General features: G+C 45.0%; 1 protein-coding gene across 4 annotated transcripts; it reads right to left on the minus strand.

Moving 5' to 3' along the window:
• Positions 1-263: 263 nt before the first annotated feature.
• TDRD5 (tudor domain containing 5) lies at positions 264-14,456 on the minus strand. 4 transcript variants are annotated; one of them, XM_085068600.1, is made up of 11 exons: positions 14,292-14,366; positions 13,768-14,006; positions 12,397-12,824; positions 12,135-12,309; positions 11,239-11,357; positions 8,148-8,353; positions 7,258-7,464; positions 6,148-6,214; positions 5,034-5,234; positions 4,024-4,185; positions 264-985 (listed from the first exon to the last, which is right to left on the minus strand). In XM_085068600.1, the coding sequence occupies exons 1-11, from the start codon at positions 14,342-14,344 to the stop codon at positions 971-973; spliced, it is 1,872 nt and encodes a 623-aa protein (XP_084924726.1). In that variant the 5' UTR covers positions 14,345-14,366; the 3' UTR covers positions 264-970. The 4 variants fall into 4 exon arrangements, with proteins under 4 accessions (XP_084924726.1, XP_084924725.1, XP_084924724.1 ...); XM_085068599.1 differs by having other exon boundaries at positions 12,135-12,339; XM_085068598.1 differs by lacking the exon at positions 14,292-14,366 and adding an exon at positions 14,398-14,456 and having other exon boundaries at positions 12,135-12,824.
• Positions 14,457-14,753: the final 297 nt, after the last annotated feature.

Consider the following 14,753-nt stretch of genomic DNA (forward strand, 5'->3'; position numbering starts at 1 on the left):
TCCCCATTCCAGTATTACTGAGCTTTTCTTGGTGGTTTACAGTGCAAGATACCTCTGGCATGGTTGCCGGTGGGCACAGAATGGCTGTTGAAGCCCCTGGAGATTGAGGAACAGTCCAGGCACCAGAAAAGCAGCTGGATGCCAGCATGCCTAATCAGGGCACTTCTGTTTTCATAGCTTTTCTCTGCATTAACACCCATTAGGATCACCTGCCACAGGCAAGGAGCTACATAAACACAGTAAAGCTTCAGGCTCTCTCTCACTGGATATCTTACAGATTTTATTCTGTATCTTTAAGATGAGATTCCTGACACTTTGTATACAGGACATCCAACAGATCACAGCATCTTCTTGGGGAAGGAGGTTTCTTTGGCTCTCCTCACAGCAAGGAGTGTGTAGAGCAGCCACTGTGTTAAGAACCAAAACCACATACCCACACAATGTCAAAACAGCTCACAGTCTGAAGGAGGGAGGGAGAGGCAGCCAGTTTCCCTGTCCTAAACTAAAAGGATGTATAACACAATGTGACACTTGGATGTTCTCCCGAACCATTATATTAAAGAGCAGTAACTCAGTACATCACTGGTACAACAAAACCAACCTATTTTCCTCAAAGTAAAACTAACATTTATCACACATCCTGGGCACACCTGAGACATCACACTCCAGGTTTTTTCAAGGGATTAAACACTTCTGAACAAAAAAAAAACCCAATAGCATGGTCATATAGAGAGCCTGTGCTGCTCCAGAGAGCCTTCCTTGGCAGCAGCTCCAGCATCTCCCCTCTTATCACACCTTTCTTCTCAGGCTGGGGAGCCACTGAAAGTAGGCAAGAGAAGTGGCCAATCATGCAGCTGCCAACTCTGCAGAGAGCAGGGCAGGAGGGACACAGTTCCTGAGGTGGCCCTTGGTCACACAGCCCAGAGCACCACAGAAGCCAACCGCGAGACTCCAGGGAAGGTCTTGGTCTTCATGTTTTCTTCATCTGCGTAAAGAGGGACACAGAAAAGCAAGATCAAATCTACACTGGCAAATTCAAGAGCCCCAGCTCAGACCCAAATCCCTTTTGCCTGGACCTCACAAGGTCATGGAAACAAGACTTGCTACTGCACACCTATTTGATGAGTCTGACACAGTACATAATCCAAGGACCTCTCTCCTTGTCCTCCTGCTGCTCCACCTTCACTTCCCCAGAGGCGGGAAATCAGATATGAATTCAGTAGCTTGTGTCTAGGGAACTCCAGAGAGTGTTCCAAGGCACAAACAGCTACTGCCTTTGGCAAGTCACTTAATCCACCTTGTAAACTGAGCAACTCTTGTATGGGTGCTGTAAATTCTTCCACCACTTGGAAGATGGAAGAAAAACACCCACACAGAGACCTCATATGGTTTACAAAATGCTTTAGCTCCTTATGGTTGAGAGACTGGGAGACTCAGTATATATAATACTGGGGTGGAGAAAGAAATACTTCTGCATGCAAGCAGCAGAAAGTCTAGGAAAGAGACTAGAGAGAACTAACGAGAGAACTAACCCTCAATTCATTTGTTCCCATTAAACAATTAGAAATCCATTTTGCTGTGCAAAGGTCAAACTGAGGCAATGCATCCAGCTATTTATTATTGTGGCATCTCCAGCTCACAGAAACACCGACATTTCCATCTGTTCCAGCAGCACCAGCCCTCCGATACCCAAGAGGGACTGCAAAACTCATAGCACAGTAACAGACTGCTCAACTTTTTGTCAGTCAATTTTCACTGACAAATCTATCCACACTGCTCAGGGGGTCCAGCATGAATGGTACTGCCATGAGTACAACTGAATACCACTTCATAAGGTTGGGCCTTGCTGGAAAAACTTTCTATCTGATCTGGATCATCTTGTCTCATTTCTGCTGGTTGCCTGGAGTAAATGAAGGAGGTGTAAACATCTTCCACTGACTTGACTAAGACAGCAGACATTGAGGACTCTTCAAGAGAATGAGATGACTGCCAATGTACGTAAAAAAAATCAAGAGAGGGTGCAATTGGTGCACACTCAGCTCATTTAGCTGCCCTGATCGTAATTATCTCTCAAAATTGACAAAGAAGTGGAAGGTCAGCAAATGGATAATTAAAAAACCACAACAAGACCACATAACAACAATAATCCCCTAGTTTCCTTGGTCAAAGGGCAGCTTTTCCTGCACAGCAAGCTGGAAAGAGTCACAGATTATTACAAAGACATAAGGCACTCTCTCTTAGCAAAGAATTAACAGCTGGCTCATCTCTCAGCAGCCCCACGCAGAACCAGTGACGGCAATGACAGAGGGAGTTTCTGCAAGGAGGCAGGAGCTGAGTCAGAGGAAGCCCCTCTGCACTTTTGCTTAAGAATTCAAATTAAATTTACATTTCAGGGATGTTCACCCATGTGTCAGCCACAGACTAAAGCTGATGTTTGTATTTTTTAACTCAGTACGGAGGAGAAAACTAGTGAAATGACAGACAAGCAGCAGTTTAACCACAGCTGTTCCAAAATTGCTCTCCAGGCTGCTTCTGCTGTCAGGGCATGACTGTGAGGCACTCCTGCAGCAGCCAGGACAGCCACATAGCTGGGCAGCAGGAATTCAGAGCTGACAGAATGCCAAGACAGGCATCACTAGAACCCCATTAGCCAACTACTCAGCTGGATATCAACAGCCCACTGAAAACTTCTGCTTAACAGGCAGTAAAAATTATGAGTGTTTAGGACAAGAACAAGGTTACAAGATGATTTTTATCCCTTCTTGCCACCCACACCATTCTTACTGAGGGCAGGATGCATTTATATTCCTCTAATCTTCAAATCACCAGCTATGTCTGATATTTATGGATCTTGCTTTAGTCAACTAGGTAAGGAACTCTCCAGATTCCTGCATTTGAAACACAAACTCAGATTTGCTGCCTTCCCCACACTACGTTCTTCCAAATACATATATTAAGATGATGGTTTGTGTCTTTCATTTCATATGATAAATTGGCATTAATATCCAAGCTTACACACAGGTTACACAGAATTTCTCTAGCACAGAAACCCAGCTGGCTAAACCAAAACCTAGAGAAAATTACTACTTTACATGTTAACTAGCATTACATTTGCTTTTACTCTTATTTCAGAGCAATGTCAGAAACACAGCCCCAGAGCAGGCCCACGGCTGAACACTTCAACAGCTGACATTTACTTGAAACATCCTTTGGTCCCTGTAGTAAAATGTCTCATGAAAATACTACAATTTAAATAACACAGAAAAGGAGAGAGAATCACCTGTAGACAAGTGATCCTGGTACTACCCTAGACTGCACTTAAGACATGGGGTTTACTCCCTGCTTAACCTCTCTGATCAGCAGTTAATCAAACTGTTAAATAGCCAAGGGCTCCTCTTTTAGCATGCTCTAAAGCCCAAGGTGTAAAGCATACACATATGCTTTATGTTCAACTTTAGAGTTATTTTTTTAATAAATCTCTAGTTGTACGTAAGCTTATCCCCTGCAACAACCAGGATTCCAAATCAATTCCTTCCAGGTCAGTTTAGGATGGGGAAGACACTTAATGCAAATATTTATGTGGTCTCCTCCCACATTTAAAGGCTACCCTGAGTTACTACACATCCTTTGCCAAACCCCAGACATGTAAGAGGAAAACACACACTTCCTGGCTCCCAGGGGTGCAAAACCATGGAAGTGCCAAGTCAAACTGATCACAAGAATCTGGTACTGGTCTGAGTTCTCAGAGTCCATTCTTAAACTGAAAAATTATGGTGCATATATGGAAAGTTATAGAGAGCACACAGACTCCCTGAAGTCGGCAAAGGGATCAGAGGGCAGGCAGCTAGAAAGGTATTTATGGTCCATATAATTAACAGTTTTCATATTGGGTTTCTGCTTGCTTTTTATAAAAGCAGAAAACCAACTCCACAGAAAACTTGCACAGGACTAAAACAAGACACATCTGCTGAGCCCTGGAGCTGATTGCATGCAAAGATAGCTGTGCCAGAGCCAAACTCTCACCTGGTCACACAGCTCAGCCCTATTTAGCTTTGAGGCTGCTGTTTCACTGTCTGCATCTCGAGATTCCTGCTGTAGGCAAAGGTCTGGCTCCACCATCTCAGCATTCTTCTGTGTCCCACTGGGCTGAACATACAAGGCCGAAGGATTCAGTTCCTCAAATTCCTAGAACAAATAAAAACCACACCAGTATAGCAAAAAAATGCTACGTTGTAACTACCACAAAGAACAAAACGATTCAGCAAATCTCTAACAGGTTTCATGAAGCTGTACAACATCCAAGAGTTAGCTCCAAAATCTTGCAGGAATGGCTTTATGAAAATCAACTCCTCTTTTGCCAGCAGCAAAATTTCTCAGCAATGCCTGCCCAAAATTGGGCCTACACATGTAAAAATACCATCATAGGATCGCATCCTGCCAAAACATGTATTCTGCATCTGCTGAATAAAACAGATAGAAACACTCCAGGGTACAAAGCTCAGCTTTCTGCTGAAATACAAGATTATGGCAGTAGCTTGCCAAGGGTTTGCAGAATCCACACAGTTCTTACTGAAACTGAGCTAAGACACGCCAGCAATGACACAGGTAAGCTTGAAGCAGAAATGCTCTGGCTTACAACTAGTGTGTCTATCCAGGCACAACAGGCAATCTCTCATGGTTACACTGTCCAACAATGCACATTCACTGGCAAAGGATGAGAGTTTTGAAACCAAGACCATTTCCATATCAACTTTTAATCCATTACTAGAAGACAGGCTGAAAGTAATTTGTTTTACTAAACAGAACATCTCTGCTGTATCACCAGATCCCACCATAACCAAAAACCAAGCTCTCACCACAGAGCCAGACACTGTGGGATGCAGTCACAAAATTATAAGCTACAGGAAAGCAAGGAATACCAGTTTTGCTCTTCACAAAACCACTTGCTTTGAGGTAAAAATCTTCCCACTACAGGCACCCAAACAGGGATCCTTCCCTTGCCCTTCCTTTCAGCAGCATATCTCCCTCCTGACCTGGGAAGGAACATTCTCTCCACAGATATCAGCATATCCCATATCCTTCAAGACAGAGTGGAAGTAGACATCCTCCTTGGTGGATGTGTCACACAGGAAGAGGTACAGAACACCATTCACATATTCATCCACGATGCCCACAAGTTCCTTGAAGCGACAGAGTTGCTTGAACAGCAGAATTGCTGCAGTGGACCACGTACCCTGAGGAGGAAACAACGTGAAGTTACTACAAACACACTAATATCCACCACCTGAGACTTTTCCTTGTGGTGGGCACTTGTCAAAAGGCAACTGAACTAGGCCAGACTAGTGACAAATACAGGAAAGTCAGGCTGACAGGCCTCCCAGCATGAAACTAAACCAAATTACCCCAAAGCCTACACTGCTGGTCATATTTTCACCCTAAATACCTACTTCCAAACACAGTTCAATGGCATTCACCAGTGATTTTATCACAACTGCCTAACACAGAGTTGTTTGGGGGTTTTTTGTTTTTTTTAAATTCCTGGAATCACAAGACTTTGCAAATGTTAATAAAAGTATCAAAAGTTACTAAGAAGCTCCTAAGCCTCACCATAAGGAAAACTGTGATTACCCTCAAACTCAGGGGAAATAACTTTTTAAAAGCAACATCTTTAAAAACACAGAGGTAGCAACTCTGCTCACATCCTTTCCTTCAGATTGTACTTCTCAGACTTCTTGGCCAAGAGGTTTCCCCTGCACAGAGGAACTTTATGACCTCTGTAACTCTCTGGCTGCGCTAACTGCATCAAACCAACTCACTTAAAGCTCTGTCACGGAAGAATTTTTCAAAATAGAGGGTTTGAGTTACTAAAGCTTCAGAAGGATGTTGGGGCAGGGGAAGGAACAAGTTTGCTGTGTTGCTTAACAGTAGCTATCTGTTTCTGCAAGAATATAAGCAAGAATGCTCTGATAGTGAGGAAAGCAGCAGAAGGGCGATTGCTTGTAGAGCAGACTTCCCCAGCGCTCTCTGCTGAACATAACAGCACCAGTTCTGCTGTAAATACCAACAGGACCTGAGTTCATCCAAATGTTTGCCCTTAGCAGGAGAAAAAGACCTCTACTTGCTAACTCAGTGAATGTGAAGACGTACCTCCACGGGTTTTACCCATGCCAGGGAACATGGGATAGCCTGAGCTGGGAGCTTCGAATAGGGCCACCTAAAATACAAAGCAAAGCCATTACAGCAAAAACAGGAAAATCAGTGGGAAAGCAGAATTTCCTCCTCTTCTGGGTTTTACTATCAATTTAGGAATACAGAAGCATACATTGGATTGTGCACTTATGACTAAAACCCAACAGCAGCTTCAGAAAACACTCCATATCCAGAGAATAGGCACAGCAGAAATAGCAATAACAACTGGTCCCTTATGCATTCCCTGGCCCAGGCATCTTCTCATCAAAACCCCTTGTGGGGACAAAGTCACGGACAGAGAGCCATGACTTTTGAACCAAAGAATGCTAATGGCCAGGCACAAGGAGAGGCCAATGTGGGGAAAGACACAAATATGGAAAATGTGCTACACTGCAGAGACCAAGTACCTCTGACACTGCAAATACATCCCACTTGGACTGATGTGCCTTCAGGAGAATGTGTATATTCATACATGGAAGCCAGGAAGGAGGATTAGGGAGCTTGCCTGAAGTGACAGAGAAAGCAGCAAGAGGACAGACAGGAGTGAAGGCAGACACAGGAAAGGATTTAGCAGTGTACCCCAGGGGTCAGTGCTAGGTCCAGTATTGTTCAACATCTTCATTACCGACCTGGGTGATGGGGGAGAGTCTACCCTCAGTCTGCTGATGACACAAAACTGGCAGGAGCAGCTGATGCCCTAGAGGCTCATGCTGCCATCCAGATGGATCTCAAGAGGACAGAGAAATAGGCAGACAGGAACCTCACAAGTGAAGTGTTCTTCTTCACTTGGAGAAGAACAACACCATGCATCAGCACAGTGTGGACCAGCTGGAAAGTGTGATTTTTACCAGGAAGGTGGTGCATTTTGACGAAGCACTGGAACATGTTGCCCAGAGAGGTCATGGAATCTTCATCCTTGGAAACATTCAAAAACCATCTCAGCATGGTCCTAGGCAGCCTGTTCTAGACAGCCCCACTTAAGCAGGGAGTTGGGACAGGACAACCTCCAGAAGCCTAATCCAACCTCAGCTGCTCTGCGATTCTGCTGCCCATGTGTAATTCACTTACTTGAGGAATCTCAGCCAAGACTTCTGGACAATTTGGAGGTGTCCATAGTCTGCGTAGAACACCTCTACCTCCTGGTCATTGATCACACGGTGGATGATCACACGGTACCACCATTTGGAGACCATGGCACAGCAAAGCTGCCCAGGCCGCACTGCAGACTCAGGCATGATGTATTTATCAGAAGCAACTTTATGTGAGTAAACGTGTCTGTAAAAGATCACAGTGAGAAACTGCGCTTAATAGGATGCAGGAGATGAACAAGGAGAAATTTTATGGGACATCAAAAGAATCCTAATTTTTCAAAGTCCCCATCACATGAATTTTCAGGAGTTGTTTTAATAGTTGTTTTCAATCTCTGCTCTGCCACACTTCAACTGAAATGACAATAAAATTGCAAACCCAAACTTTTAACATTTGAATGATACTCTTGGGTTCCAACAAAAAGTTAATTACTAGGGAGTAATCAGAAGCTAAACAGAGTCATCCTAATTATTACTTTTTTACCATTACCTTGACATATCAGTGTTTCTCATGAACCAGGTTATGGAGTACTGGCTTATGTCTAATGTTGGAGGTGGAAATAAACGCCTTAACTGAGCACATTAAGAACAGCTGCACAGACAAGACAAAGGAATTCTTCAGGCTTCTTTCCATAACCTTTCTAGGTTTATAAAGTTCAGAACTGCTAGGACACAGACAAACTACAGGAACTGTTAGTGACATTTATTGCTTGTTAGTTAAAAGAAATGGCTGAGCATTTTGAGTAGTGTTTCAGGACAGCACCGGCATCTCTGTACCAAGGAATGAAGGCAGCAGTGACCATCACCAAGAGCTGGGTGCCCTGTTCCCTCAGCACAAACACACACTGCACTGCCATAGCACGTTCCCACCTCATCTCAAACATCAGATCCTGCAGTTTATAGGATGCTTCTGTGCTGCAGATGTGGATGTAGAACTGGCTAGGAGAGACGACAAATTCCACAATGACTGCCACCAAACACCTTCTCTTCAGAGGTGGTAAACTGCAAAGGCTTCTGTCCTGAACAGCATCTGGAAGGATTTCTGGAGTTGGTGGAATCTGTTCAAAATCTTGACGCTACAAAGGGAAAGTGGGAGGTGGCACTCAGATGACACTCGTCATGCACTGAACACACATAATTGGCCTTTCCATTAATTAAAAGCGTAGTCCTGCTTTCCTGGGGATTTGTGAATTACTGAATATCAGAGAATCCCAACAAACTGGACAAACTTAGATGAACATTTCCCTGTGATAGAAACAATAATTCTCACACTTTCTTTCTTCCCTCCAGTGTAAAGAGGGGTGCAACAAAAATACCTTGCTCATATTCCTGCAAAGAATAAAGGACAGGAACTGAAGTCACATCACATATTTTGACAAAAGTAGTGAATGGCTATTGCTAAAAAAGCAAAACAAAACCAAACCCCAAACACAACCCACCTCTTTGCTGGATTTTACTGAAAGGTATTAGTTCTATGTTCCAAGACCATGAAACAGTACATGACTGAACCAGCAAAACTATCTGAAAATTATTCAAAGTGAGAGAAGACATGAATGCATCCCACTTTCACACTAGGGCTATTTCCCAAAGATAAAACCAAACAAAATCTACAAATTCTGTTCTTTCCTACTCTAGACAAATTTGTACAAGTGAGCTGTCAGCACAGCTTTCAATTTTTCATTATTCTAACTGCTGAAAACATTATTTCACTTGAAGTAGAATGGATGGGAGCCTTAATCAGACATCAGCTATTTTCACTGCCTGAAGAGCTTTCTTTTGTGCCAGCAGCCAGCACTCCTCCAATGATCAGAAGTCAAAATGCTTCCATTTTACTCATTGTGAACACAGTACAAATTATCACTGCATCATACATCAGGCAAGGTGGGTGCAATTCGTATTCCAGCACATTCCCCATTGCTTATATGGTTAAATTCAATGGCAAACAACGCGGTTTTGCAATGCTACATCTCTTAATCACTTTGTAAAGATGCAGATCATAGAATATTCTGAGTTGCAAGGCACCCATACGATCATCAAAGTCCAGCTCCCAGGCCTACACAAGAGCAGCCCAAGAATCCCACCATGTGTCTGAGAGTGCTGTCCAAATGTTTCTTGAATTCTGCCAGGCTTGGTGCTATGACCACTTCCCTGGTCTCTCCTTGTGCAGACTGAGTAAAGCCTAATGCCCTTCAATTTTTTGGAGCTAAAAATTTTGACTAAAACATTTGAGTTAAACGGGGAGTTAACATTTTTACGTTTAAGAGCAACTGAGGGAATTCTTGTCTGAGCAGCAGCATCACCTCTAAATAACCCTTACAATTTCACAAATTTCCTCCATGCAGTGCCTGTGAATGGTGGCATTTCTAAGGGACAATTCTGCTCTGAGAATGCTCTTCATGTCAGAGTATTAAGAGGACACATGAGCTTTAGAGTCTAGCTCACATATTATTAGCGACAACAGACATTTCTTTGAAAGACTTGCAGGAGGTGTACTTGAAAACGCTCACAAAATGCAACAAAGTTATAAACAGATAAAGCAAGAGTACTCAGTGTAAAACCAGGCTTTAAAAGAAGTATGGCTGGCAAGAGTGGCTGACTCCTTGCCCCAGGCTGGACTGGCAACTGCCAAGAGTGGTGTGGGTGACACTTTTCCTTCTGTCAGAGGAGCAAGAGAGTGCCATAGCTCTGTACCTTTTATCCTGCTTGGAACTGAGCAGATGGGACTCAGCCCTGAAAACACGTCCAGGATTAGTCTCTGGATACCTGGCAGCAGGGCAGGGATCAGGCTGCATCTTTCCCCTCTACCCTGCAGCATCCTGACGAACAAATGCCCATTGCACACCCAAACCAGCACATCCCAAACTGCTTTCCTCCTCTTCAGAACATTTTTAAAACAAAACAGCAAACTTGGTGTTTAATCACAAATAGTAGTTGTACAAACACCTTTCAAGTCTTGTCTTGCCAGGATCTTTAAATGGGTTCCCTCTGCAATACCTAGGAACAAAAATCTGGGGCTAGTTGGACCATATCCCCCCTTCTACAGCCTTCACACAAGCAGACTTGTGGTTTGACTTGTGGAATTCCCTGTGGACCTCATCACACCAAACCAAAAATTCCTTAAAGGATCAAAACAGCCTGCCAAAAATCTCTCTATGGTATATTTTATCAAGTGCTACACAAAGTCCAACTCACAGTTCCAGGCTTCCAAGATCATTGGTACACAAAACACCAAAGCCAGGAAGAACCCTTGGGATTCTTTCCCTAACTATAAGCTCCAATTGTACAGCTGGGTATAGCCATAAGACAAGCTTGGCAGAGGGAACAATGCTTAGCAGGAGGATTTTCCTGAGAAAAAGAAGCCTAAAGATGCTCAAAAGAAAAAAATAAAGGAGAGACAAACAATTCCTCTCAATAAGATATGGCAGTTCAGAGCCTTTTCACTATTCTCCATCCCTTTCTAAAAATACACTGCTAAACAGAACAAAATAATGGTAATTTCCTACTAAATAGCAAACTTGAGACTGCAGGCATCAAGGTCACCGAGGAACATTCCCCAGCTCTGTCAAACTGCTGGTTGACTCTGAGGCCATGTCAACAGCAGCAGGGGAAACTTCACACAACTTGTCTCACAACAAAGTTATTAAAGTCCAGTTACAAGTAACAATACCAAAAGGTATCACCACTCTAGTAAGAGAGCAAGACAACACAGCCTTGGATGATCTGACAGACCTCAAGACCAGAAGGAGAGCAGAAAAAGATTGAGTTTGGATGGCACGTAGAACTATACAGCAGGTCAATATGACTCTGGTCACCTCCAGAGTCATCTAGAACAGGTACAAAAGTTTTTGGAAGCAGCGGTGCATCCACAGTGTAAACTCAACAGAAACAAAGCCAGTAAGAAGAGTATCACCCCTTGGAATACAATATGCAAAATCTACAGATTATTTGTCCAGCCACTTACTTGTTTGAGGTGATCACCTGCTTGTGTTTGCACTGGCTCCGAATCCATCAGAAATGCCGCCGAGTAGAAACTCTCTGTCTCACAGATGGGTTCCAAAGGAGGCATATCAGCTACAGATGCTGCAGCAAAGACAATAATTTGGCTGTTATTCTTTGTTGGATTTATGCAGTAAGGGAAAACATAAAAAAATGAAAGTCCGAAAGCACTGGTCGTGTTTTCCTCACTTCTTGTAGCATTCACAGCCACCACACTCATGAGAATTTGCTGTATTAGGAAGTTAACACAAGAATCACTCACTCTCAAAAGCAAGCTAAGGTTAAAGTCCATTGCTAGAATAATGTAAAATGAATTTTCCCTGGAAAAGCTACGAATTTCGCAGGTAATGTATCTGAGTATCCACCTCTCCCACAGGTTTTAGGGGAATGCTGAGGGCATCTGCAGTCCTGTCTCTTTTGTAGAACACTGTAGCTGAGCCTTTGAGGCCAGTGTTAAATCTTCAGCCTGAAAAAGTGTATGGCAAAGGCTTTACCAGCCTGCAGAGCAGATGTGCAGAAGATCTTCTAGTTTTTTTACCTACTGCCTGGAATGACTAGAAATTCCAGTCCTACACACCCATTCAGCAAGTCTACCCTCTGAATGGGCTGATCATCCATTCTTTTACCTCATACCAAGAACAGTGGCAACATGTCAAAAACTTCCAGTTAAAATTCTATACTACCAAGACAACTGCCTTCTGACAGCTGCTTGTGCAGCACATAACAGCCCTGCTGTGCTAAACCCCAGGGGAATCAGGACTCCTACAGCACCTGGAAATGCAGCAATGGATACCTGAAAGGCAGTTTCTTGGCCACAGAGCTTATAAGAGTATGTGTTTTCAGTTAAAGACACCACCTCACCTTGCAGTGTCTCTTCTTCCTGTTCCTCACACTGAGGCATCTCTTCTTCTTGCTCCTCACTCAGAGGTACCTCTTCCTCCTGAGCCTCATCCTGAGGCACCTCTTCCTCCTGAGCTTCACCCTGAGGCACCTCTTCCTCCTGAGCTTCACCCTGAGGTCCCTCTTCCTCCTGAGCCTCATCCTGAGGCACCTCTTCCTCCTGAGCCTCATCCTGAGGCACCTCTTCCTCCTGAGCCTCATCCTGAGGCACTTCCTCCTGAACCTCACCCTGAGGCCCCTCTTCCTGTTCTGTCTCATTTGCCGAGTTGTTCCTCAGGACCAGCAAGGAACCTGCCCTTGTCTGCTCAACTACGATGGAATCAGACATGCTTCTGAGGGCTTCAAACATGGACAAAAATCCATACTGCCTATATGGGAACGCCCGGCCAAAACGTCTGAGAAAGGCCTTGTCAAAGTCCACAAGCAGAAGTGGTGAGGAACTCAGCAGGTCCTGCAGCTCAGCCTTCACTGTTGCTGGCAGGATGGGAGTCCTGGCACTCAGTGTTTGCAAACTCCGTGGATTCTTGTAGTTCTTAATGGGAGAAGTAGCATATGCCTTCATAGCAGTTTTCTTCGATGCCTTAGTACGTGTCTTTACTTTCTGGTTGGCAACCAGCTTGGCAATCCCTTTGGTAGAGTCATCTGCAATGGCTACAACAGAAAGAAATACAAAGCAGAACAATGAACCATTAAAACCCCTACAGTGGCAAAGCTCCTGTTCGTTCCTTTCTTTCCTCTTCTCCCCACCCTTTCCAGAAGCAGTTATCTCCTTCAAAAGCAATCGCACTAAATCATGGCCAATTTCCAGCAACTTCTCCCTTTGCAAACTGGATTAAACCATTTTTTGAAGCCAACAACCAGTTTGCACCCTCATCCCTATAAATTCAGACCAAGTAAGAAGGCAGGTCAAATTCTTGGATGCAGGATCACAAATGAAAATCAAGCTGCTGAGAGTTTTGCTGGGAAAGCAGAATCACAGTAAATTCTCACTACAGAGCACCCCCTGCCCAGGAAAGGTCTCCCTGGAAAGTAGCTCAGGTCTTTTCCGAGCTTCTAAACAACTTTTTCTTGTGTTACTGTAGCACTCAAAAAGCCCCCAACCATTTCACCCTTCCCAATCAACTCTTGGCAACTGCCATTTGTTTTCACAACTCTTCCCCAAAGAAAAAGAAAATTAAAAAGGTTCTTTTATACAGGCTAAACTTCCTATGGGATCAGGTAGGGAAACATTCACAGCTTCTCTTGAGAGGCTCCATGCCTGGTTTCGGCTTCTGCTGTAGTCTGCATTTATAGGAAAAGTGATGCTTACCAATTCTAGTGTACCCATAGGAAATGTTACCTCAGTTTCTAAACTAAGAATGCAAAATGCAAAAAAATAAGTAGAAGCCTGGGTGATTTTTTCAGGAGGGAAGAGCAGAAAAGGGCTAAAAGGCAGATCTAAAGACAAGAAGAAATATCAGAGACAAAAAATTAACCAGTCATATGAGAAAGAGATTAACACATATGTGACATACAGCTCTGCATATCTGAACATCACTTCACGTCAGTATGAGGTTCCAAACAATTCCTCCACCCATTTGGAAATAAACCTCACCTTTGAGGATTACAGTGCCATTCTTAGAAGAACAGATTCGGACAACTTCAGGCATTTGTGTCACCAGCTCCAAGGTGGACTGGAAGCCCAGGTCGTGCAGAGGGAGAGGTTTGCAGACCATGGCCGTGTACTGCTCCTCCAGCTCCTCTGGCGTCAAGCCTGCTTTGGCAGCTATCAGCATCGCCCTCACCTCCTTCTTCAGCACCTCCATAAGCTGGGCCTGCTTCGACGCCTCTGTACTAAAGGGCAACACAAGCAAGCAGATGACGACTTGTACCGCAGCTGCACGGGGAATTTTGACTTTTTCCCACTTAGCAGCTGAAAGCTGGCAGGGGGAGTGGGCAGCAGGTTCACCAACAATCCCTGTATTCACTTGCCAGCACCCCTGGAGCTCAGTGCACCCCTAAACCCCTGCGCTCCACAATCCCTGACACTCCGGACGCCCTGCGTGTCCACACTGCTGCCCGGGGACACCCACCCACTCCCGGGGCTCAGCGCCCCTCGCAGAAACCCCTGTGACCCACAACGCGGGGGGTTCTCCCCTCAGCCTCCCAGGGTCTCTGTCCCCCAGAGCCATCCCTGCTCCCCGTCAGCCCCACGCCGGGACACCCAGCACGCTCCCACACGCACGGCGCCATCGCTCCCACCTTCCCGTGCGCCTGCGCCTGCGCCGCGCGCCTTTCCCGCCTTTTCCGTGGCGCGAGGGCGGGGCGGGGCCGCCCGGCCGCCATTGCAGTGCCGCTGAGGGGAGCTGCCCTCGCCGCCCTCAGCGCTCTCAGTGTTGGCGCCGGGCGGGCTTCCCGCTGCCTCGGGGCTGGGGAGGGCCGGCAGGGAGACGCTGCTCCTGCCTTCTTAGGGGAAAAAAAAAAAAAAAAAAAAAGTTGGAGAAGAGCTCTGAGATTATCAAGTCCAACACCACCGTGTCAGCGAGACCAGGGCACCGAGTGCTACGTCGAGTCTTTCCTTAACTACCTTCAGGGATCGTG

This window comes from Lichenostomus cassidix, chromosome 8 (assembly GCF_008360975.1).
Source record: "Lichenostomus cassidix isolate B80296 chromosome 8, HeHo_3.0, whole genome shotgun sequence".
Lineage (NCBI taxonomy): Eukaryota > Metazoa > Chordata > Aves > Passeriformes > Meliphagidae > Lichenostomus > Lichenostomus cassidix.